Source organism: Leucoraja erinacea, chromosome 1 (genome assembly GCF_028641065.1).
Source record: "Leucoraja erinacea ecotype New England chromosome 1, Leri_hhj_1, whole genome shotgun sequence".
Classification (NCBI taxonomy): Eukaryota; Metazoa; Chordata; class Chondrichthyes; order Rajiformes; family Rajidae; genus Leucoraja; species Leucoraja erinaceus.
Genome location: NC_073377.1, coordinates 134,334,966 through 134,360,873, shown reverse-complemented (window position 1 = coordinate 134,360,873; position 25,908 = coordinate 134,334,966). Strand labels below are relative to the sequence as shown.

The window sequence follows — 25,908 nt, the reverse complement described above, 5'->3', positions numbered from 1 at the left end:
AAAGGCTAGCATACCAAAAGCTTTCTTTACCACCCTATCTATATGAGATTCCACCTTCAAGGAACTATGCATGGTTATTCCCAGATCCCTCTGTTCAACTGTATTCTTCAATTCCCTACCATTTACCATGTACGTCCTATTTTGATTTGTCCTGCCAAGGTGTAGCACCTCACATCTATCAGCATTAAACTCCATCTGTCATCTTTCAGCCCATTCTTCCAAATGGCCTAAATCACTCTGTAGACTTTGGAAATTCTCTTCTTTATCCACAACAATATCCACTATCTTGGTATCATCTGCATACTTACTAATCCAATTTACCACACCTTCATCCAGATCATTGATGTACATGACAAACAACAAAGGACCCAACACTGAGGCACCCCACTAGTCACCTGCCTCCAACCCGACAAACAACCATCCACCATTACCCTCTGGCTTCTCCCATTCAGCCACTGTTGAATCCATCTTGCTACTCCTGCATTTATACCCAACAGTTGAACATTCTTAACCAACCTTCCATGAGGAACCTTGTCAAAGGCCTTACTAAAGTCCATATAGACAACATCCACTGCTTTACCCTCATCAATTCCTGAGTAACCTCTTCAAAACATTCAAGAAGATTAGTCAAACATGACCTTCCAGGCACAAATCCATGTTGACTGTTCCTAATCAGACCCTGTTTATCCAGATGCTTATATATATTATTTCTAAGTATCCTTCCCATTAATTTGCCCATCACCAACTAACAGGTCTATAATTGCTAGGTTTACTCTTAGAACCCTTTTTAAACAATGGAACAACATGCACAGTACGCCAATCCTCCAGCACTATTCCCGTTTCTAATCACATTTGAAATATTTCTGTCATAGCCCCTGCCATAGCCTCTACCCTAACTTCCCTCAGTGTCCTAGGGAATAGCCTGTCCGGACCTGGAGACTTATCCACTTTTATATTTTTCAAAAGTGTCAGTACTTCCTCTTCTTTGATCTTCATAGTTTCCATAGCTACTCTACTTGTTTCCCTTACCTCACATAATTCAATATCCTTCTCCTTGGCGAATACCGAAGAAAAGAAATTGTTCAATATCTCCCCCATCTATTTTGGCTCTGCAGATAGCTGTCCACTCTGACTCTCCAATGGACCCATCTTATCCCTTGTTATCCTTTTGCTATTAATATAGCTGTAGAAACCCTTTGGATTTACTTTCACCTTACTTGCCAAAGCAACCTCATATCTTCTTTTAGCTTTTCTAATTTCTTTCTTAAGATTCTTTTTACATTCTTTATACTCCTCAAGCACCTCATGTACTCCATGCTGCCTATAATTATTGTAGATCTCTCTCTTTTTCCGAGCCAAGTGTCCAATTTCCCTTAAAAACCATGGCTCTTTCCAAGTTTTACTATTTCCTTTCAACCGAACAGGGACATAAAGATTCTGTACTCTTAAAATTTCACCTTTAAATGTCCTCCATTTCTCTTCCACATCCTTGCCATAAAACAAAATGGCCCAATTCACTCTTTTTAAATCCTTTCGCATCTCCTCAAAGTTAGCCTTTCTCCAATCAAAAATCTTAACCCTAGGTCCCGTTCTGACACTCTCCATAATTATATTGAAACTAATGGTATTGTGATCACTGGACCCAAACTGTTCCCCAACACATACCTCTGCCACCTGACCTGTCTCATTTCATAACAGGAGGTCCAGCTTCTCTAGTAGCTCTCTAGTCCCTTCTCTAGTAGGTACCTCTATGTATTGCTGCAAAAAAACTCTCCTGCACACATTTTACAAACTCCAAACCATCCAGCCCATTTACAGAATGTGTTTCCCATTCTACGTGTGGAAAATTGAAATCTCCCACAATCACTACCTTGTGCTTACTAGTAATATCTGCGATCTCCTTACATATTTGCTCTTCCAATTCTTGCTCCCCATTTGGCGGTCTATAATACACCCCTATAAGTGTTGCTACCTCTTTTCCATTTCTCAGTTCCACCCAAATAGCCTCCCTAGACGTGCCCTCTAATCTATCCTGCCAAAACACTGTTGTAATATCTTCCCTGACAAGCAATGCAACACCTCCACCTCTTGCCCCTCCAATTCTATCACACCTGAAGCAAAGAAATCCTGGAATATTTAGTTTCCAATCACAGCCCTCCTGCAACCATGTTTCACTGATCGCCACAACATCATACTTCCAGGTGTCAATCCAGACTCTAAGCTCATCCACCTTTCTTACAATGCTCCTAGCATTAAAATATGCACATTTAAGAACCCCCCCCCCCCCCCCCCCCCCCCCCTTATTCTCTGTTTATTGTATTTTTCTTCTTTCTCCCCTACATTTTGGGTCTGAGTGCTACCCTTCTCTCCCTCCTGCCTCACACACTAATTACTAAGCATTCTAATTGGCTAACATGCTATAGCCAATCTACATCTCTTCTTCTATAAATGAAAAGTAGATAAAGCGTTATCACTACGTTGAGTAAATAAATTGTTAAATGCAAAATGCCACATTGAATAATAATGAGGTTAAACGTAGTCGCCGTATCTAACAGGCGGCTTGCTAACCCGCCCGGTCCTTGTCTGGTAGGGAGCGGTCTCATCAACCTTTTCTTTCGAAAAGTTTAGGGCACGTTTGGGCGAGCCGATAGGGCTCTGGGGAGACACCGTAGGGGAAAACCGTCGTGAGGGTACCGGTGAACCGGGAGGAAGTGGGTGCAGACCGACGTGGGGAATGGTGGGGGGTGGCAGCTGCAGGCACTGGAACGGCTGGAACAGCGATCACTTTAAAGTTCAGTGGATGGGGCGCCAGGACACTGGAGCGCCGAATGTCGTTCCTTCACTGGAAGGAGGTGTTGACGGTTGCGTCTGTAGATGGTGCCGCCGACATCGACAAGGTAGTACCGTGGCTCCTTTGCGAACCCCAGTTTGGTATGTCCTTTGTCCGTCTGCAAACGAACCACTTGGCCTTGGATCAGTTGGTTTGCTGGTCTTGTCGTAGGCACGTTTCTGCGCGTCTCGATTTGATTGTACTGCAGTGGGGCAAAAAACTTTAAGCTTTGTGATCAGGCAGAGGATGTCTTGTTCGCCGGTACATCAGTCGTTGGGCTGGAAAGCCTAAAGCACTGTCTCTGGCAATGTTCCTCAGGTTCAACACGTCTAGGTAGACATCAGATTTTGCCAGGAAAGAGTGTTCCATAAGTTGTTTAGCGCGACGAACAGCCCGTTCGGCAAGTCCGTTGGACTGTGGGTACTCTGGGCGACATGTTTAAAGTTCCAGCGCTTTGCAAAGTCTTTGAGCTTCTGGCTGGTGAATTGATAGCTCTCGGATAGCTTTAATCTAATTTTCATTGGCAAAAATGTGATTTGGGCCCCATACGAACCGGCAGTGTTTTTCCTGCCGATATGGGGTTCAAATTCACCGCAAATGCAACGTTCCAATCAATCGCATTCCAGAAAAATCCACTCGCAAGATGTATTTTAATGCTTTTCTTTTTGACAATCATGTCATATGAGCTTCTAAATCGTCTATATTTTGTGTTATTGTCTACCCATAGTCAATATTTTTAGACTAAATATCAGTTTTAGTCCCATGTATTGTGCAAAAAATCAATAATTTTAATTATATTGTGTGGATGTTTCAAGATTAATTTATGGGAATTAAACATTAAATTCCTTCAATCTGGGATATGAATTTATGACAGTGAGATTTAAAAATCATGTTACATTGTGAATTCTTGTTGGAATGGGATTAGTTTGTTATTTGGATACTTGGGCTATTTAAAAAAATTATCCTTTTAAAATTATCCTTTTCTTAAGAAATTGAATCTACAGGACATTGTTAATGGGAAAGTAGTAGGCAGAAAGTCATGTCATGTGTGGTTTGAAGAGCAGAAACTTGTAGTTTACAATGCCAAAATTGAAAAGTTAAGGAAAAACTAGGTGTACAGAGTTGCTTATTGGTTACAATCTGAGGAGTATGATGATGCTACTGATTATGATATGCCAATGTACCAGCTAGCAACTGATCTTCTCCATAAAGACTTGGCCTATTGCTAGAAATTGTAATTTATTTACCTATCTGTTACGGACTTACAGCATATAATACAATAATATTAAAGTTCTGATCTTGAGAATATCACATTTTTGAATTTTCAAGGCAGTCTGGGTGTTTATTATTATTTCCGTCACAACGGTCAATTTTGTAATTAATTACAATTACGTAATTAACTAATTATATGCTTTAATTTCAGGTCATCCAAGTAAGATGTTTTATATTTGTTTCAGAATGCTTCAATCTATAATAACTGAAAATTGCATTCAGTTCTCTTGATTTTTAAGAAAGTTATGGGCTTTTGACTCTCGATCACAGCTTTTGTGTTGTCAATGGAATAGCAATAGGGAACAAGATGCTAATTTCCGAGTATGAAAATGGCCATAACCCATTTAATACTGAAGATATGAAAGTGAATTAGGTGTCAAATTAAACTTCTTTTTATGCTTTATCTGATGGGATAAATTGCAGACTTGATTTTTTTAAATTCAAAATGTTGTAACATTGCTACTGTCTGGTCGACAATGTATATTGTAGGCAGTTTGCCGAGTTGGTTGTCAAACAAATATTTGTAGTTGGATAGCATCTCTCTAGTAGGTCCCTCTGTCAAACAGAATTTGTGAACAGCACACCAAACCCAGTGAATAGACCAAACTTAGGTCATGGCACGCATCGATGCCTAGCAGGGTTTCAGAACTTGGCTGAACGATGTAAAATAGCAAGTCTTTGGTCTGTTCATTGATGTCAACAAAATAGAGAGAGTACAGAGGAGATTTACTAGAATGTTGTCTGGGTTTCAGCAACTAAGTTACAGAGAAAGGTTGAACAAGTTAGGGCTTTATTCTTTGGAGTGCAGAAGGTTAAGGGGGGACTTGATAGAGGTCTTTAAAATGATGAGAGGGATAGACAGAGTTGACGTGGATAAGCTTTTCCCACTGAGAGTAAGGAAGATTCAAACAAGGGGACATGACTTGAGAATTAAGGGACAGACGTTTAGGGGTAACATGAGGGGAAACTTCTTTACTCAGAGAGTGGTGGCTGTGCGGAATGAGCTTCCAGTGAAGGTGGTGGAGGCAGGTTCGTTTTTATAATTTAAAAATAAATTGGATAGTTATATGGATGGGACAGGTATGGAGGGTTATGGTCTGAACGCAGGTGTATGGGACTAGGGGAATACGTGTTCGGCACGGACTAGAAGGGTCGAGATGGCCTGTTTCCGTGCTGTAATTGTTATATGGTTATGGTTATATGTTACATTTGAAATTGGACTTGCCCAGCGGGTGAAGAATTTCCCCTCCATAAGCATGTAATGTGGAGGAGTCTTTTTTCATGAGCTCAGTGGTTCTTATCTTGTTGAACAATTTGAGTGACATGACGTTCACGCGCGGTATTGACTTTGTCGATCAGCAGTTTGTTATTGATTATCATGGTCACAGCAGGATCCGTGACTTTGCCTGGGGTGCGCAGGTTTAGGGAAAGTATGGTAGACTCAGTGTCTGTGTTATCAGAGTCGTTCCCGTGGGAAGATTCAAGTCAAGTCAAGTCACTTTTATTTCTATAGCACATTTAAAAAATAACTCTTGTTGGCCAAAGTGCTTTACATTGGTGGAGGTACTAACGTTATACAACATTGGTTCATAGATTAAGTACATACATAAATACATGCATATAGCCCTCCCTCAGAGGACGTCAAGAAAGGCTTGAGAGTAAAGATGAGTTAAGTCTCGACTTAAAGGAGTCGATGGAGGGGGCAATTCTGATGGGAAGAGGGATGCTGTTCCACGGTCTAGTTCGTCTTGTTCATGGGAATTTGAATCTGACAGGTCTTGTTGAATCAGGTCCAGCTTCGTCCTTGAAGCTGTACTCCCACTGGATTGACAATAATTTGCAAAGTGGTTGAATTTTTTTGCAATTATGAAATACTTTCCCATGGGCCACGCAAAATTGGCGCCCCCTGAGGTGGAAATAGTTACAGTTTGTGCACCTCGTGTTAGGCATGTTCTGAACTTTGATGGACGCGTTGAGAAATCTTTGCTGAGAGTAACTAGCCAAATTCACATTTAACTGGTGATTAGCATTCACGCTATCAAAATCAGCCAGTGGTGCTACAGTCTCAGCCATCCGACAAGCATGAATAGCCTGCTCTAAAGTCAGTTTTGCATTCCGTAGCAGCTCAGCTCGCAACTTTCGGTTGCTCATTCCTCCCACAATTTTATCTCGAACTAGCTCATTTGTGAGCTCACCAAATCTGCATTGAAAGCTGATGTATCTCAGATCACTGTTGAATCGTTCCACAGGCTCATCAGCCTGTTGCACTCGGGCAAAAAATCTTGTTCTCTCAAGGATTCTGTTAGACGGCAGGTCACCCAGTTTTCTAAACTTTCTCAGCAACACTGGTGTCTATAGATTATGCTGGCACCAATACCCGTCCATTCACATCCAGTTGGGCAGGTGCAAATTCGAATGAGTCAGCAGATCATACACTCCGGACCCGCTAAATTCAACAGTAGTGAAGCCTTCAAATAATCGGGATAGTTTCGGTGAACAATGCGGATATAATGAGAGTAGTCCTCCTCGAACATTCGCCATCGCTCGGTGACATCAGAATTGAGCCACAAGCTTTCGACAAGAATTAGCCATACCCCCAAATCACAAAAAATACACACAAATAAAAACTGGTAAACCAAATAAATTGCGGTAAACAGACACGGGGTAGACCCGATAATCTGACACCATGTAAAGAGCTTAAACTCACACAGGTTGAAACACAAGCATCTCTATTGTTCAGGTCATCAACTACATAGCAGGTCATCACACGTTCACACTGCTACTGTAACTGGCAGACAGTGGGGAGGATCTTACACTATGAATGTTATAATTAGGCGGGGTTATAATTGCTAAGCATTCTAATTGGCTAACATGCCAATCTACAGGTGTGAAGTGCAAAAGAACTGCAAGCTGGTTTAATGTGAATGGCAACGAAATAGTAAAAACTGCTGCATCAAAAGCTCATGAGGTCATACATTTGCACAAGAATTCAATGCGCACACACATTTGTAACAGCATACAAAATTGCACAATACAAGATTTCTGCGCACACAAACTACTAAAAATTAGAGGGAACATTGGTCACAGGAAGAACCCATTGTTAGGATCAAACAGCACCCATTGTTAGGATCGTACCTGGGTGTCAGGCGCTGTAAGGCTGCAACTCTACCTGCAAAAAGACCCCTCGCCCCCTCCATATGTTTCTTTCAATTAATCACTCGGGGATATTTGTCACAGTCAGAGCTGAAGTTAAATTCTACGTTTTATTTTGGAGGGTGATGTCATAAGTTCTTTGGATCTCTCTTGGATCACATGACACTTTCTAAAAATACAGGGGTGTTTAAATTGAGGCAATCACTTGCCTCTCTGGTGGAGTTAATGATCTCATAACACCATTCAAAGAACAGCCATCTCCTGGCCAACATCTTAAAACCTGCTCAAGGCTGTTTGTGGCCTTTTGCTATGTTAGTTGGCTGCCACTTTCCTCAACATTAGAGGAGTGCAAATAACTCTTTGGATTATAACCCTGGGGCACCCGGCGATCATGAAACATGGAATACAAATGCGTGTTTTAACACTTATATCTCAACATTGGAACGGAGACAATTGCCTGGTTTTGTCGAAAAGAATGACACAGGTTTTTATATATGGACAAAATGACCAGCAACGTGGAGGGAGGATGAGATTTTACACGAAATTCACGACTTCAGAATTAAGGGACAGAAGTTTAGGGGTAATATGAGGGGGAACTTCTTTACGCAGAGAGTGGTAGCGGTGTGGAATGAGCTCCCAGTGGAAGTGGTGGAGGCAGGTTCATTGGTATCATTTAAAAATAAATTGGATAGGCATATGGATGAGAAGGGAATGGAGGGTTATGGTATGAGTGCAGGCAGGTGGGACTAAGGGGAAAAAAATTTGTTCGGCACGGACTTGTAGGGCCGAGATGGCCTGTTTCCGTGCTGTAATTGTTATATGGTTATATGGAATATGGAAATTATCAGCAGAATCTGGCGGTCTGTAGCACTGTGCTAATACAGGGCTCTCGCTTAACTTTTTTCCCCTGTTGCCAGCCGGGCAACCTGGGTAGCTTTTTAGGTTGCCAAATTACATTCCGAATCCGACCTTTCTGTCCTGGGCCTCCTCCATGGCCAGAGTGAGGCCCACCGCAAATCGAAAGGAACCGCATTTCATATTTGCTTGGGCACCCCAGCGGTATGAACATTGGCTTCTCCAATTTCAGGCAGTCCTTGCTTTCTCCCTCTTTCCCCTCCCATTCCCAGCTCGCTCACAGCCTACTGTCTCCGCCTCTTCCTTTCTTTTTCCCGACCCCCCCCCCCCCCCCCCCCCCCCACGACATCAGTCTGAAGAAGGGTCTCGACCCGAAATGTCGCCTATTCCTTCGCTCCATAGATGCTGCCTCACCCACTGATTTTGTCCAGCTTTGTCTACCAACGGGATCCCACCACTGGCCACATCTTCCCATCTTCTCCCCTGCCGGCTTTCCGCAGAGACCGCTCCATCCGTAACTCCCTGGTCATTTTGACCCTTCCCACCCAAACCACCCCCTCTCCTGGCACTTTCCCTTGCAACCGCAGGAAATGCTACACTTGTCGCTTTACCTCCCCCCTTGACTCCATTCAAGGACCCAAGCAGTCTTTCCAGGTGCGGCAGAGGTTCACGTGCACCTCCTCCAACCTCATCTATTGCATCCGCTGCTCTAGGTGCAAGTTGCTCTACATCGGTGAGACCAAGCGTAGGCTTGGCGATCGCTTTGCCCAATACCTCCGCTCGGTCCGAAATAACCAACCTGATCTCCCAGTGGCTCAGCTCTTCAACTCCCCCTCCCATTCCGAATCCAATTTTTCTGTCCTGGGCCCTCCATGGCCAGAGTGAGGCCCACCATAATTTGGAGGAGCAGCACCTCATATTCTGTTTGGACAGTTTACACCCCAGCGGATTGAAAATTTCAGGTCATCCCTGCTTTCTCTTCCGCTTCCCAGCTCTCCCTCAGCCCACTGTCACATCAGTTTGAAGAAGGCTCTCGACCCAAAACGTCGCCTATTTCCTTCGCTCCGTAGATGCTGCCTCACCCGCTGAGTTTCTCCTGCATTTTTGTCTCCCCATTAAGTTCTGTTAGGAGTAAACGGGTCCTTTTGAGAATGGCAGGCAGTGACTAGTGGGGTACAGCAAGGCTCAGTGCTGGGACCCCAGCTATTTACAATATATACTAGACCAAGTGCAGACCCGTTGGGTCTGTTCACCCAACGTGCGGTTGCGGGGGGAGGTGGCGGCATGCAGCGTCACACACAGTAACTATCCTTCCCCCCCCCCCCCCGCACTCGCGCTAATTACTCCCCTTGATATTATATTAATATTATTAATTTGCTCCTTTTACTCCATAAACACACTGTATACTGACGCATAGCTCCCAACTTGCAGTCACATCTCTAGAGAGGGGGGGGGGGGGGGGGTAGATAGTTAGGGCAGAGAGAGAAGGTGCAGAGACAGAGACAGAGACACAGAGAGAGACACAGAGAGAGGGGCAAGATGGAGAGGGGGGGGAGAGGAGGAGAAGAGGGAGGGTGGGTGAGAAGGGAAAGGTGGGGGAGGAGGGGAGGAGAGAGAGAGGGGGTGCTGAGAGGGGGGTGAGGGGGAGGGGGGAGAGGTGGGGAAGCAGGGAGGGGGGAGGGGGGGGAGGGTAGGGGGTGTGTGGAGGGGAGGGGGAAGAAAGGGGGGAGGAGAGAGGGAGGAGAGAGGGGGGAAGAGAGAGGGGGAGAGGGGAAGAGAGAGGGGGTGAGGGGAGGGGGGGGAGGGGGGGAGCTGGGGAGAGCAGGGGAGGGAGGGTGGAGGGAAGGGGGTAGGGGTGTGTGGAAGGGGGGGATGTGGGGGGAGGGGGTGGAGGAGAGGAGGGGGGAGAAAAAGAGGGGAGAGGGGGGAGGGGAGGGGGGGGGGGAGGAGAGGGGGGGGGAGGGGGGGGGGGGGGGGGGGAGGAGGGGGGAGAGGGAAGAGGGAGGAGAGAGAGAGAAATAGTGAGGGTTAGGGAGAGAGAAGTGGGGAGAGAGAGGAGGGAAGAGAGAGAGAGAGTTTCTTTTTACTTCAAACCAAACCCCCCAAACAACCATTTGCAGGCAGTGCTTTTTTACTTTAAACTAACCATATTTTCATTTTCAAACCACATTAAGGGTACTTACTCACAGTTGTGTAGACATTTGTTCAGTGTCATTCAGAGCTCAGAGTGTCCTCCAGCTTGCAGAGACTTATTGAGGTACACCACTTCCTGGTTTTATAGTCCCTCCCCCTCCCTCCAGCAGAGGCAGCAGAGAGAATGATGGATTTTTTAAAAACATTAATTTCTCTCTGATTTTTCGTCAATGGGAAAAATACTCTGGTCTATGAAGGCAGACGTGGGCTCTGATCGAGGTGGACAAAAATGACGGCGGTAGGTGGCGGCGTTCTCTCGGAAATCGCAGCACAGTGGTCAAGATCAGACTTTTAGATCAGACAAAAGCGGTCAAGGTCAGACTTATAGTACTATATAGATAGATTAATGATTTGGACAAGGGAATTGAATACAACATCTCCAAGTTTGCGGATGACACGAAGCTAGGGGGCAGTGTTAGCTGTGAGGAGGATGCTAGGAGGCTGCAAGGTGACTTGGATAGGCTGGGTGAGTGGGCAAATGCATGGCAGATGCAGTATAATGTGGATAAATGTGAGGTTATCCACTTTGGTGGCAAAAACAGGAAAGTAGACTATTATCTGAATGGTGGCCGATAAGGAAAAGGGGAGATGCAATGAGACCTCGGTGTCATGGTACACCAGTCATTAAAACATGCAGGTGCGGCAGGCAGTGAAGAAAGCGAATGGTATATAACCATATAACCATATAACAATTACAGCACGGAAACAAGCCATCAGGACCCTTCTAGTCCGTGCTGAGCACGTATTCTCCCCTAGTCCCATATACCTGCGCTCAGACCATAACCCCCCATTCCTTTCCCGTCCATATAACTATCCAATTTATTTTTAAATGATAAAAACTAACCTGCCTCCACCACTTTCACTGGAAGCTCATTCCACACAGCCACCACTCTCTGAGTAAAGAAGTTCCCCCTCATGTTACCCCTATACTTCAGTCCCTTAATTCTCAAGTCATGTCCCCTTGTTTGAATCTTCCCTACTCTCAGTGTGGAAAGCTTTTCCACGTCAACTCTGTCTATCCCTCTCATCATTTTAAAGACCTCTATCAAGTCCCCCCTTAACCTTCTACACTCCAAAGAATAAAGCCCTAACTTGTTCAACCTTCCTCTGTAACTTAGTTGCTGAAACCCAGGCAACATTCTAGTAAATCTCCTCTGTACTCTCTCTATTTTGTTAACATCCTTCCTATAATTATGCGACCAAAATTGTACACCATACTCCAGAATTGGCCTCACCAATGCCTTGTACAATTTAACATTACATCCCAACTTCTATACTCAATGCTCTGATTTATAAAGGCCAGCACACCAAAAGCTTTCTTTACCATCCTATCTACATGAGATTCTACTTTCAGGGAACTGTGCACAGTTATTCCCAGATCCCTCTGTTCACCTGCATTCTTCAATTCCCTACCATTTACCATGTACGTCCTACATCCTAGCATTCATAGCAAAAGGATTTGAATATAGGAGCAGGGAGGTTCTACTGCAGTTGTACAGGGTCTTGGTGAGACCACACCTGGAGTATTGCGTACAGTTTTGGTCTCCTAATCTGAGGAAAGACATTCTTGCCATGGAGAAGGTCTGCAGAGATTGTTCACCAGACTGATTCCTGGGAAGTCAGGACTTTTATATGAAGAAAGACTGGATAGACTCGGCTTGTACTCGCTAGAATTTAGAAGATTGAGGGGGGATCTTATAGAAACTTACAAAATTCTTAAGGGGTTGGACAGGCTAGATGCAGGAAGATTGTTCCCGATGTTGGGGAAGTCCAAAACAAGGGGTCACAGTTTAAGGATCAGGGGGTAATCTTTTAGGATCGAGATGAGGAAAACATTTTTCACACAGAGAATGGTGAATCTCTGGAATTCTCTGTCACAGAAGGTAGTTGAGGCCAGTTCATTGGCTATATTTAAGAGGGAGTTAGATGTGGCCCTTGTGGCTAAAGGGATCAGGGGGTATGGAGAGAAGGCAGGTACAGGATACTGAGTTGGATGATCAGCCATGATTATATTGAATGGCGGTGCAGGCTCGAAGGACCGAATGGCCTACTCCTGCACCTATTTTCTACGTTTCTGTTTATATCCCACTTTCCTCACCCACGCCCTACACATTAGGGGCAATTTTACAGAGACAAGTTAACCTACAAAGCCAATGCATCTTTGGGATGTGGGATGAAACCTACACGCTTGCAGGGAGAATGTGCAAATTCAACACAGACAGTGCCCGAGGACAGGATCGAACACAGATCCCTGGCGTGTGAGGCAGCAAGTCCACCAGCTGTGCCACTATATTTTATTTTCCAACACAAAAAAAAATATATGTTGATAACTTTGGTTACTAAAAAAAATGAAACTATCCATTTTCAGTCTTAAATCTCTAAGTGATGCTATGTCCCCCTTTACAGCTACTGTATGTTTTAATTCAGTTCAAGACTATCGCAGAGTTGCTGCCTAAAATTGCCAGAGACCTGGAATTGATCCTGAATATGGGTGCTGTCTGTATGGAGTTTGCTCCTTTTCCCTTTGATCGCATGGGTTTTCTCCGGGTGCTCTTGTTTCCTTCCACATTCCAAAGGTGTGCAGGAACCCATTTCAGACCCCACCCAAAACATAATATTTTCCTTTTGTCCAGAGATTCTGTCTGACCTGTTGAGTTACTCCAGCTTTTTGAGTCTCTCTTCAGTTTAAACCAGCAGCTGCAGTTCTTTCCTACACACACAATACTATACGATAGAACTTTATTACTCCCAGGAGGGAAATGTGTGTGTGTGTGTGTGTGTGTGTGTGTGTGTGTGTGTGTGTGTGTGTGTGTGTGTGTGTGTGTGTGTGTGTGTGTGTGTGTGTGTGTGTGTGTGTGTGTGTGTGTGTGTGTGTGTGTGTGTGTGTGTGTGTGTGTGTGTGTGTGTGTGTATATGTGTATATAATATATTCACTGTTTTCTTTTCTCGTTTATAACATAATTTACAGAGTAATATGTTTACATATTCTGTTGTGCTACATCGCTAATGTGTGGGGTAGAACTAGTGTACAGGTGATTGGTGGTCGGCGTGGATCAGTGGGCCGAAGGGCCTGTTTCCATGCTGTATGTTTAAATTAAACTAAAACACTAAAACCAGAGGGCATCTAAAGAAGGGTCCCTACCCGAAACATCACCCAATTTCTTCTATCCAGAGATGCTGGCTGCTCCATGGAGTTCCGCCGCACAATTAAAGCATGGAATAGTCTTCACCCTACTATAGGTACCTAACCAGAAGCAATTAAATTTAACGTAGCTCTTTTTTTCACCAAGATCCCTTTTTTGTTTAAGTCCAAGACAAGAGTCAAGAGAGTTTTATTGTCATGTGTCCCGGATAGGACAATGACATTCTTGCTTGCTGCAGCACAACAAAATATGTAAACATAAAACCGAACAGGAGATAAATGTTCACTGTGTCTATATACCATAAACCATATATATATATACACAATAAATAAACAGATAAAATGTAGTTGGGATCACGAAGACATGGCTCCAGGGTGACCAAGGCTGGGAGCTGAACATCCAGGGATATTCAATATTCAGGAGGGATAGACAGAAAGGAAAAGGAGGTGGGGTAGCGTTGCTGGTTAGAGAGCAGATTAACGCAATAGAAAGGAAGGACATTAGCTTTGAGGATGTGGAATCGATATGGGCAGAGCTGCGAAACACTAAGGGGCAGAAAACGCTAGTGGGAGTTGTGTACAGGCCACCTAACAGTAGTAGTGGATTTGGGGATGGCATCAAACAGGAATTTAGAAATGCGTGCAACAAAGGTAAAACAGTTATAATGGGTGACTTCAATCTACATATAGATTGGGTGAATCAAATTGGCAAGGGTGCTGAGGAAGAGGATTTCTTGGAATGTATGCGGGATAGTTTTCTAAACCAACATGTAGAGGAACCAACGAGAGAGTAGACTATTCTAGACTGGGTATTGAGTAATGAGGAAGGGTTAGTTAGCAGTCTTGTTGTGCGAAGCCCCTTGGGCAAGAGTGACCATAATATGGTTGAGTTCTTCATTAGGATGGAGAGTGACATCGTTAATTCAGAAACAAGGGTCCTGAACTTAAAGAAAGGTAACTTTGAGGGTATGAGACGTGAATTGGCCAAGATTGACTGGCGATTGATTCTTAACGGGTTGACGGTGGCTATGCAATGGAAGGCATTTAAAGACTGCATGGATGAACTACAACAATTGTTCATCCCAGTTTGGCAAAAAAATAAATCAGGGAAGGTAGTGCATCCGTGGATAACAAGGGAAATCAGGGATAGTATCAAAACAAAAGATGAAGTGTACAAATTAGCCAGAAAAAGCAGCCTACCAGAGGACTGGGAGAAATTCAGAGACCAGCAGAGGAGGACAAAGGGCTTAATTAGGAAAGGGAAAATAGATTATGAAAGAAAACTGGCAGGGAACATGAAAACTGACTGCAAAAGCTTTTATAGATATGTGAAGAGAAAAAGATTAGTTAAAACAAATGTAGGTCCCTTGCAGTCAGAAACGGGTGAATTGATCATGGGGAACAAGGACATGGCAGACCAATTGAATAACGACTTTGGTTCTGTCTTCACTAAGGAAGACATAAATAATCTGCCGGAAATAGCAGGGGACCGTGGGTCAAATGAGATGGGGGAACTGAGTGAAATCCAGGTTAGCCGGGAAGTGGTGTTAGGTAAATTGAATGGATTAAAGGCCGATAAATCCCCAGGGCCAGATAGGCTGCATCCCAGAGTACTTAAGGAAGTAGCCCCAGAAATAGTGGATGCTATGTGATAATATTTCAAAACTCTTTAGATTCTGGAGTAGTTCCTGAGGATTGGAGGGTAGCTAATGTAACCCCACTTTTTAAAAAGGGAGGAAGAGAGAAAACGGGGAATTACAGACCAGTTAGTCTAACGTCGGTAGTGGGGAAACTGCTAGAATCAGTTATTAAAGATGGGATAGCAGCACATTTGGAAAGTGGTGAAATCATTGGACAAAGTCAGCATGGATTTATGAAAGGTAAATCATGTCTGACGAATCTTATAGAATTTTTCGAGGATGTAACTAGTAGAGTGGATAAGGGAGAACCAGTGGATGTGTTGTATCTGGACTTTCAGAAGGCATTCGACAAGGTCCCACATAAGAGATTAGTATACAAACTTAAAGCACACAGTATTGGGGGTTCAGTATTGATGTGGATAGAGAACTGGTTGGCAGACAGGAAGGAAAGAGTAGGAGTGAACTGGTCCTTTTCACAATGGCAGGCAGTGACTAGTGGGGTACCGCAAGGCTCAGTTCTGGGACCCCAGCTATTTATGATATATATTAATGATTTGGACGAGGCAATTGAATGCAACATCTCCAAGTTTGCGGATAACACGAAGCAGTGTTAGCTGTGAGAAGGTTGCTAGGAGGCTGCAAGGTGACTTGGATAGGCTGGGTGAGTGGGAAAATGCATGGCAGATGCAGTATAATGTGGATAAATGTGAGGTTATCCACTTTGGTGGCAAAAACAGGAAAGTAGGTTATTATCTGAATGGTGGCCGATTAGGAAAGGTGGAGATGCAACGAGACCTGGGTGTCATGGTACACCAGTCATTGAAAGTAGGCATGCAGGCAGTGAAAAAGGCAAATGGTATGTTAGCATTCATAGCAAAAGGATTTGAGTATAGGAGCAGGGAGGTTCTACTGCAGTTGTACAGGGTCTTGGTGAGACCACAGCTGGAGTATTGCGTACAGTTTTGGTCTCCTAATCTGAGGAACGACATTCTTGCCATAGAGGGAGTACAGAGAAGGTTCACCAGACTGATTCCTGGGATGTCAGGACTTTCATATGAAGAAAGACTGGATAGACTCGGTTTGTACTCGCTAGAATTTAGAAGATTGAGGCGGGATCTTATAGAAACTTACAAAATTCTTAAGGGGTTGGACAGGCTAGATGCAGGAAGATTGTTCCCGATGTTGGGGAAGTCCAGAACAAGGGGTCACAGTTTATGGATAAGGGGGACATCTTTTAGGACCGAGATGAGGAAAACTTTTTTCACACAGAGAGTGGTGAATCTCTGGAATTCTCTGCTGCAGAAGGTAGTTGAGGCCAGTTCATTGGCTATATTTGAGAGGGAGTTAGATGTGGCCCTTGTGGCTAAAGGGATCAGGGGGTATGGAGAGAAGGCAGGAACAGGATACTGAGTTGGATGATCAGCCATGATCATATTGAATGGCGGTGCAGCTCGAAGGGCCGAATGGCCTACTCCTGCACCTATTTTCTATGTTTCTATGTTATTTTTCAGAGTTTGGTGGTGGTATTTAAATTCTGTTTAAATTCCATTTCGAATATTTTTGGAGGACCAGGAAAGCAAGAAGCAAGAGTTACTCCTGTTACCAGGGAGTTACTCCAAGAAGTTACCAGGGAGTTTCTCCAGCTCCAGCGAGTGATTCTGCGTTGGTTTTCAGTGGTCGAGGCGAGTGGACAGCAATGGCAGCCAGAAAGTGGCCGATGCTAACCAGTTGCAGTGGCAGTGCGCATGTGCAGGGCGGCACATGTGCACAACCACTGCCGATGATGTGCTGGCCAAAGATCCTCGCTATAGGATCTTTGGTGCTGGCCGTGGTTGTGTGCATGTGTAAGGCAGCCGGCCGTGCTGGCGGAGCGGGCGGAGACCCGAGACATGGACACGGATAGCGGGCGGAGACGGAGAGTGAGAGAAAAATAGAGAGGGGGCTCACTCAGAATTAAACGATAGGTGCTTGCCTAGCAGGGCAAAATGGCATGGCTTTTAGGTTGCCATTGGCAACCGGGCAACCGCTAATTTCGAGCCCTGTAATAGCTTCATGAAAAATTATTTTTGTGATTAACCTTCTGAAACATTACTTAGATTACTGCATTTGTATATTAATTGCTTCTGAAATCAATAACTGAGTGAATAATAAGTGAATAGTTTTTATTGTGAAACATAGAAACATAGAAAATAGGTGCAGGAGTAGGCCATTCGGCCCTTTGAGCCTGCACCACCATTCAATATGATCATGGCTGATCATCCAATAATAATAATAATAATACATTTTATTTGCGGGCGCCTTTCAAAGTCTCAAGGACACCTTACAGAATTTAACAAGAGAGAAAAAACATATGGTATGAGTGCAGGCAGGTGGGACTAAGGGGAAAAAAAAAGTTGTTCGGCACGGACTTGTAGGGCCGAGATGGCCTGTTTCCGTGCTGTAATTGTTATATGGTTATATGGTTACAGAAACACAAATTAAAAACAGAATTCAGTCCAAAAACAAAAATCAAAAACACAATGTGAAGAGAGAGCAGCGGCAGCTAAAGCGCGCCAGCGTCCACTCTCCCTTCCGACAGCCATCTTGGACACAGACTAACATATTCACATTACACACAAAAAATCATCCCCCCATAATGGATACCACTGTGGGGGAAGGCACAATGTCCAGTCCCCATCCCCAGTTCTCCCAAAGTCAGGCCTATTGCCTCTACGGAGGTCCGATGTTCCTGGCCTTTCTTGCCAGGTGCTGTTGCCCCGGCGTCGGGAGAGTCCTTTCAGCTGCTGGGCCACCTGGAACGGCTGCTTCCTAGCTGGGGACCGCGGCTTCCGAAGCCGACAAGGCCGCGCCGGTTTGGAGCTCCCAGGCTCCCGAAGTTTAAGTCGGCACCATCGGCGCTGCCCGCTCCGCAGACCCGCAGCCCGGAGGTGTTGATCTCAACGGTCACAGCTCACCGGAGCTCCAGCGCGTTGATCCAGCGTGGCGAACCAGGCAAGGCATCGCCCACTCCGCTCCACGGTAGCACTCCAGCGCTGTGCCGCCACCGAAGCCGAGGTGCTGGGCGGTCCCTGCCAGGAAACGGCGCTCCACGCCCGCTGGTAGGCCACGAGGACGGGTCGACGGGGCAGCCTGGAGAAAAAGCTGCCTCACTGACCAGGTAGGGACCTAGAAATAATGTTTCCCCCCACCCCCCACAATAAAAAGACTATCTCTCCCACAAACAGGGCACAGGACTAACTAAAACTGAAAAAAAAAAGTGAATTAAACGGACGGCTGCTGGTTAACAGCCATTCCCCAAGATGGCTCCTCCTCCAAGATCCAACTCAGTATCCTGTACCTGCCTTCTCTCCATACCCCCTGGTCCCTTTAGCCACGAGGGCCACACCTAACTCCCTCTTAAATATAGCCAATGAACTGGCCTCAACTACCTTCTCTGGCAGAGAGTTCCAGAGACTCACCGCTTATTAATAATATTAATACCTCTCTTCCCAGGGAATAAACCATTATATTTTGGAGTCCTATTCCCTTATGTGATGCATTGTTTTAGAACATTTTAGAAGTATGATTCTTAATATCAATAATTGTTTTATTTTTCTTCCCTTCCCTAATTTGCGACACCTTTCTTTCTTTCTGCCTTTCTTTCTAAATATTTTACTCACTGCACCTGTTTAAATGTTGTCCACTCTTTTTAATTTAAACTCTTTACAGTTTTAATCATAACCATCATAATAGTACTTTTTTTGCCAAGTATGTGTTGCAACATATGAGGAATTTGATTTGCTATACAGTCATACCAAAAAAGAGAAACCAGACACCCAAATAAATTTTAAACATCAACATCCACCACAGCAACTTTGTAGTTCAGGTTGCCTTATGTTCAACAAATTCCCAATGGCTTGGATGGTTTGCTCTCTGTAATCTTTCAGTTTCCACAACTTATGGGGAAAGAATAGCCTAAAACCGCTGCATAGCTGATTGTTTGACAAATGGCTTCCTGCTCCACCAAAGTCCAGCCCATAGTTGGATCTTTAAATGAACACTCCCAGCAATCTGAAGTGGCACAGTGGCATAGTTGGTAGTGCTGCTCCCTCTCAATTCCAGAAACCCGGGTTCGATCCTGACGTCAGGTGCTGTCTGTGTGGAGTTTACATGTTTTCCCTGTGACCACATGGGTTTCCACTGAGTGCTCCCGTTTCCTCCCACGTCCCAAAGATGTACGGTTTTGTCCGTTAATTGACCACTGTAAATTGTCACTAATGCGTAAGAAGCGGATGAGAAAGTGGGGTAACATAGAACTAGTGTGAACGGTTAGTCGATAGTTGGCGTGAACTCGGTAGGCTGAAGGACCAATTTCCATGTTATATCTCTAGACTATAAATGTAATATATAACATATGACATATAACCTCAACTCCAATGTATCATAAAAACAAAAAATATCAAACACAGAACTGTTCCAAAGCAGGGACAAGATATAAGTCATTGCAGCTGCTGGAATTTTGAGTAAAGAACAAACTGCTGGTGGAAATCAATGAGCCAGGCAGCATTTGTGGATGATTTCTAACTCAATCCAGGCAAAAAGCTGGAGAAACTCAGCGGGTGAGGCAGCATCTATGGAGCGAAGGAATAGGTGACGATTCGGGTCAAAACTCTACTTCAGTCTGATGAAGGGTCTTGACCCGAAACGCCATCCATTCCTTCACTCCATAGATGCTGCCTCACCTGCTGAGTTTCTCCAGCTTTTTGTCTACCTTTGATTTTTCCAGCCTCTGCAGTTCTTTCTAACTCAAAATTATTTGGGAAATGGTAAAATCAATCACCACAATGATCATTGCTAAAGAGATCACTATAAATTGTCAGCATTGCCTTATTAATCATTTATTATATCATTTGGATAGTTATATGGACGAGAAAGGAATGGAGGGTTATGGTCTGAGCGCAGGTATATGGGACTAGGGGAGAATACGTGTTCGGCACGGACTAGAAGGGTCGAGATGGCCTGTTTCCTTGCTGTAATTGTTATATGGTTATATGGTTATTACTGATTCTACCTGGTTGGTAGTTTGGAATGTGAGGAAGATCCAACTGCTTAAGTATATTTTTATTTGCAAATTAGAGAGGACAAATAATCCTGAAGTATTAAATACATTGATCTAAAGCAATAAATGCTGCTGCCAGACATAACAATAGACAATAGGTGCAGGAGTAGGCCATTCGGCCCTTTGAGCCAGCACCGCCATTCAATGTGATCATGGCTGATCACCCCGTTCCTGCCTTCTCTCCATATCCCTAAGAGCTCTATCTAACTCTCTCTTGAAAGCATCCAGAGAACCATCCTCCACCGCCCTCTGAGGCAGAGAATTCCACACGCTCACAACACTCTGTGTGAAAAAGATTTTTCTCATCTCCGTTCTAAATTGCTTACCACTTATTCTTAAACTGTGGCCCCTGTTCTGGACTCCACCAGCATTGGGAACATGTTTCCTGCCTCTAGCGTGTCCAAATCCTTAATAATCTTACCTGTTTAAATAAAATATCCTCTCATCCTTCTAAATTCCAGAGTATACAAGCCCAGCCGCTTCAATCTATCAACATATGACAGTCCCGCTGTCCCGGGAATTAATCTTGTGAACCTACGCTGCACTCCCTCAATGGCAAGAATGTCCTTCTTTAAGTTTGGAGACCAAAACTGCACACAATGCTCCAGGTGTGGTCTCACTAGGGCCTTGTACAACTGCAGGAGGACCTCTTTGCTCCTATACTCAACTCCTTTTGGCATTCTTCACTGCCTGCTGTACATCAAAAATATAAAATGGGATTCTTTTAAAATCATATTATATCTAGACATAAAGCACTGAAGTAACTCAGCAGGTCAGGCAGCATCTCTGGAGAACATGGATAGGTGACATCTTACAATCTTTAGTCCTGTTTGATGAAAAGGATAGAGACCAGCAATTTGTCCATAAATATTGCAGCTTCAATTCTCTGAATTGCATTACATTTGTACATATGATTTAACTCTTTACCATTTCAACATGATATGATAAATATGTTGATCAAATTCATGTCCTGCAAAATATTATCACCAAAGTTTACAGATTTATTTATTTATCATCTGTTCTGCCCAATTGCAGGTTGAAAGCCATTTGGAGGCCAGATTGTGGAATAAAATATTTGTCTGGGTTCAAAAGAAGGTATGATCTTAAAGTAGTTATAAAATAGGACTGAAACCAAATTGTAAATTGTTGAGAGTCCGTGTGAACCAAAGTGTAATATAAAATGTTCAAGAAGGAACTGCAGATGCTGGAAGATCGAAGGTACACAAAAATGCTGGAGAAACTCAGCGGGTGCAGCAGCATCTATGGAGCGAAGGAAATGGGCGACGTTTCAGGCCGAAACCCTTCTTCAGACTGATGCCCCCCAGGGATATGGGGGGGGAGAAGGAAGGAAAAAGGGAGGAGGAGGAGCCCGAGGGCAGGGGATGGGAGGAGACAGCTCGAGGGTTAAGGAAGGGGAGGAGACAGCAAGGGCTAGCAAAACTGGGAGAATTCAACGTTCATGCCATCCGGACGCAAGCAACCCAGGTGCTGTTCCTCCAATTTCCGGTGTTGCTCACTTGGCAATCACTCTGGCAATGGATTGGGAATGAGACCCAGGAAGTGCTGAGGTCGGGTAGGTTGGGCGGACTGAGGGAGGGGTTCGGCGAAACGAAGTGCCAACCTCCGCTGAACCACCGGGAGTTCAGCGTAGGTTATTGCGGACCTGAGCGGAGGCTTGGGTCCTTGTTGGAGTCGGGGGGAGGTGAAGGGACAGGTGTTGATTTCGCCCAGGGACCTCCGCTTAGTCCCCTCCCCCCATGTAAATCAGGCTGACATCTGGTCTCAGCATACCCCGATGCAGTAGATCCCCGCACTCGAGGGCAGAGTCCCCCCTAGCACCTTTCCTCATTCCAGGTGCGAATAATCCTCCGCCATTTCACCTGTATCTCCTCCAACCTCGCCAACTACTATGCATCCGCAAAGCTGCTCTAGATGTCAGCTAATTTACATCGGGGAGACTAAGCAGAGGTTGGGCGATCGTTTCGCCGAACACCTCCGCTCAGTCCGCAATAACCTACCTGAACTCCCGGTGGCTCAGCACTTCAACTCCCCCTCCCATTCCCAATCCGACCTCTCTGTCCTGGGTCTCCTCCATTGCCAGAGTGAACAACACCGGAAATTGGAGAAACAGCACCTCATATTCCGCCTGGGTTGCTTGCGTCCGGATGGCATGAACGTTGAATTCTCCCAGTTTTGCTAGCCTTTGCTCTCTCCTCCCCTTCCTTAACCCTCGAGCTGTCTCCTCCCATCCCCCGCCCTCGGGCTCCTCCTCCTCCCTTTTTCCTTCCTTCTCCCCCCCACCCCCCATCAGTCTGAAGAAGGGTTTCGTCCCGAAACGTCGCCTATTTCCTTCGCTCCATAGATGCTGCTGCACCCGCTGAGTTTCTCCAGCATTTTTGTGTACCTGTAATATAAAATGTATCTGTAACCTTTATAAAATCTTACATTGTTTTAAGTTGCTGCCATCTACTGCTTGGTGCACTATTTGCTTTCAGTGTAGAAGGCTGTGGGTAATTTGGTAAGGTCCTGTAGAAAGTAGTGGGTGTGGCTCTTAGGTTTAACTGACTCTTAAGTTTTTATTTCGCTAAAATATTGATGGTTCTCTGCACTGCAGCTGTTTTTGTATCTTCATATTTTTTCCTAGTAAGCAGCGTAATGTTTGTGTAACATTTAGCAGCATTTAACAGTGTGAAATTCTGCATGAAAAAACTTTCCATTGTGGATGCAGCTCAGACCATCCCATAAAACCAATCTTCCTTCCATTTACTCCATTTACACCTCACATTGTCTCGGCAAGGCCACCAGTATAATCAAGGATGAGTCACACCCCTGTCACTGCCTCTTCTCCCCTCTCCCATTGGGCAAAAGGTATAGAAGTTTTAAACGCACGCCTCCAGATTCAGGGACAGTTTCTTCCCAGCTGTTTTCAGACAACTGAGCCATCCTACCAACAACTAGAGAGCAGTCCTGAGCTCCTTTCTACCCCATTGGAGACTCTAGTACTATCTTTGATTGGACTATCTTCCACTAAACATTATTCACTGTTTCCCCTGCATCATGTATCTGCACACTGTGGATGGCTCAAAATAAATCATGTATTGTCTTTCCACTGACTGGTTAGTGCACAACAAAAGCTTTTCAATCTACCCAGTACACGAGACAAACTCAAACTCAAACTCATTATTGAACATCACCATAGAAACATAGAAACATAGAAAATAGGTGCAGGAGTAGGCCATTCGGCCCTTCGAGCCTGCACCGCCATTCAATATGATCATGGCTGATCATCCAACTCAGTATCCCGTACCTGCCTTCTCTCCATACCCCCTGATCCCTTTAGCCACAAGGGCCACATCTAACTCCCTCTTAAATATAGCCAATGAACTGGCCTTGACTACCCTCTGTGGCAGAGAGTTCCAGAGACTCACCACTCTCTGTGTGAAAAAAGTTCTTCTCATCTCAGTTTTAAAGGATTTCCCCCTTATCCTTAAGCTGTGACCCCTTGTCCTGGACTTCCCCAACATCGGGAGCAATCTTCCTGCATCTAGCCTGTCCAACCCCTTAAGAATTTTGTAAGTTTCTATAAGATCCCCTCTCAGTCTCCTAAATTCTAGAGAGTATAAACCAAGTCTATCCAGTCTTTCTTCATAAGACAGTCCTGACATCCCAGGAATCAGTCTGGTGAACCTTCTCTGCACTCCCTCTATGGCAAGAATGTCCTCCCCTCAGATTTGGAGACCAAAACTGTACGCAATACTCCAGGTGTGGTCTCACCAAGACCCTGTACAACTGCAGTAGAACCTCCCTGCTCCTATACTCAAATCCTTTTGCAATGAAAGCTAACATACCATTCGCTTTTGTTCACTGCCTGCTGCACCTGCATGCCTACTTTCAATCACTGGTGTACCATGACACCCAGGTCTCGCTGCATCTCCCCTTTTCCTAGTCGGCCACCATTTAGATAATAGTCTGCTTTCCTGTTTTTGCCACCAAAATGCATTACCTCACACTTATCCACATTATACTGCACCTGCCAAACATTTGCCCACTCACCCAGCCTATCCAAGTCACCTTGCAGTCTCCTAGCATCCTCCTCACAGCTAACACTGCCCCCCAGCTTCGTGTCATCCGCAAATTTGGAGATATCGCCTTCAATTCCCTCATCCAGATCATTAATATATATTGTAAATATCTGGGGTCCTAGCACTGAGCCTTGCGGTACCCCACTAGTCACTAACTGCCATTGTGAAAAGGATCCGTTTACTCTTACTCTTTGCTTTTCCAGGACAAGGGGTCACAGCTTAAGGATAAAGGGGAAATCCTTTAAAACCGAGATGAGAAGAACTTTTTTCACACAGAGAGTGGTGAATCTCTGGAACTCTCTGCCACAGAGGGTAGTTGAGGCCAGTTCATTGGCTATATTTAAGAGGGAGTTAGATGTGGCCCTTGTGGCTAAGGGGATCAGGGGGTATGGAGAGAAGGCAGGTACGGGATACTGAGTTGGTTGATCAGCCATGATCATATTGAATGGCGGTGCAGGCTCGAAGGGCCGAATGGCCTACTCCTGCACCTAATTTCTATGTTTCTATGTTTGCGTCCTGTTTGCCAGACAGTTCTCTATCCACATCAATACTGAACCCCCAATGCCGTGTACTTTAAGTTTGTATACTAATCTCTTATGTGGGACCTTGTCGAAAGCCTTCTGGAAGTCCAGATGCACCACATAAGTTTTTTTTGGCCTTCCATCACAGCTATGTGATGGATGTTTATGTAAAATGTAATTATGTTGTGTCTGGGGTCTATTTGTGTGTAATGTATGGCTGCAGAAACGGCATTTCGTTTGGACCTCCAGGGGTCCAAATGACAATTAAATTGACTCTTGACTCTTGACTCTCTTGACCACATCCACCGGTTCCCCCCTATCCACGTTACTAGTTACATCCTCGAAAAATTCTATAAGATTCGTCAGACATGATTTACCTTTCGTAAATCCATGCTGACTTTGTCCAATGATTTCACCACTTTCCAAATGTGCTGCTATCCCATCTTTAATAACTGACTCTAGCAGTTTCCCCACTACCGATGTTAGACTAACTGGTCTGTAATTCCCCGTTTTCTCTCTCCCTCCCTTCTTAAAAAGTGGGGTTACGTTAGCTACCCGCCAATCCTCAGGAACTACTCCAGAATCTAAAGAGTTTTGAAAGATTATTACTAATGCATCCACTATTTCTGGAGCTACTTCCTTAAGTACTCTGGGATGCAGCCTATCTGGCCCTGGGGATTTATCGGCCTTTAATCCATTCAATTTACCCAACACCACTTCCCGGCTAACCTGGATTTCTCAATTCCTCCAAATCCTTTGACCCGCGGTACCCTGCTATTTCCGGCAAATTATTTATGTCTTCCTTAGTGAAGACGGAACCAAAGTAGTTATTCAATTGGTCCGCCATATCCTTGTTCCCCATGATCAACTCACCCGTTTCTGACTGCAAGGGACCTACATTTGTTTTAACTAATCTCTTTCTTTTCACATATCTCTCTTTCTTTTCACATATCCATTATATTACCATTGATAGGACAGTTAGTCCAACATACAGACTCTCATAGCTAACATGAGGGAGCACCACCTCGACCTGACAATTTTGACACCCTAATATGAGTTACCTTCATAACTGTAATAGACATTTAATGCAGAAGCATGAAATTAACTGGAGTTTAGTGTAAG

General features: G+C 44.7%; 1 protein-coding gene across 1 annotated transcript in view; it reads left to right on the top strand.

Annotated features, from left to right (window-relative positions):
* ugl (ureidoglycolate lyase) overlaps positions 1-25,908 on the top strand; it is a 193,928-nt gene that overhangs the window by 128,274 nt on the left and 39,746 nt on the right. Inside the window, exon 9 of the mRNA XM_055643525.1 lies at positions 21,219-21,278. Within this exon, the coding sequence (XP_055499500.1) occupies positions 21,219-21,278 (60 nt within the window). The remainder of the gene's footprint in view (positions 1-21,218; positions 21,279-25,908) is intronic.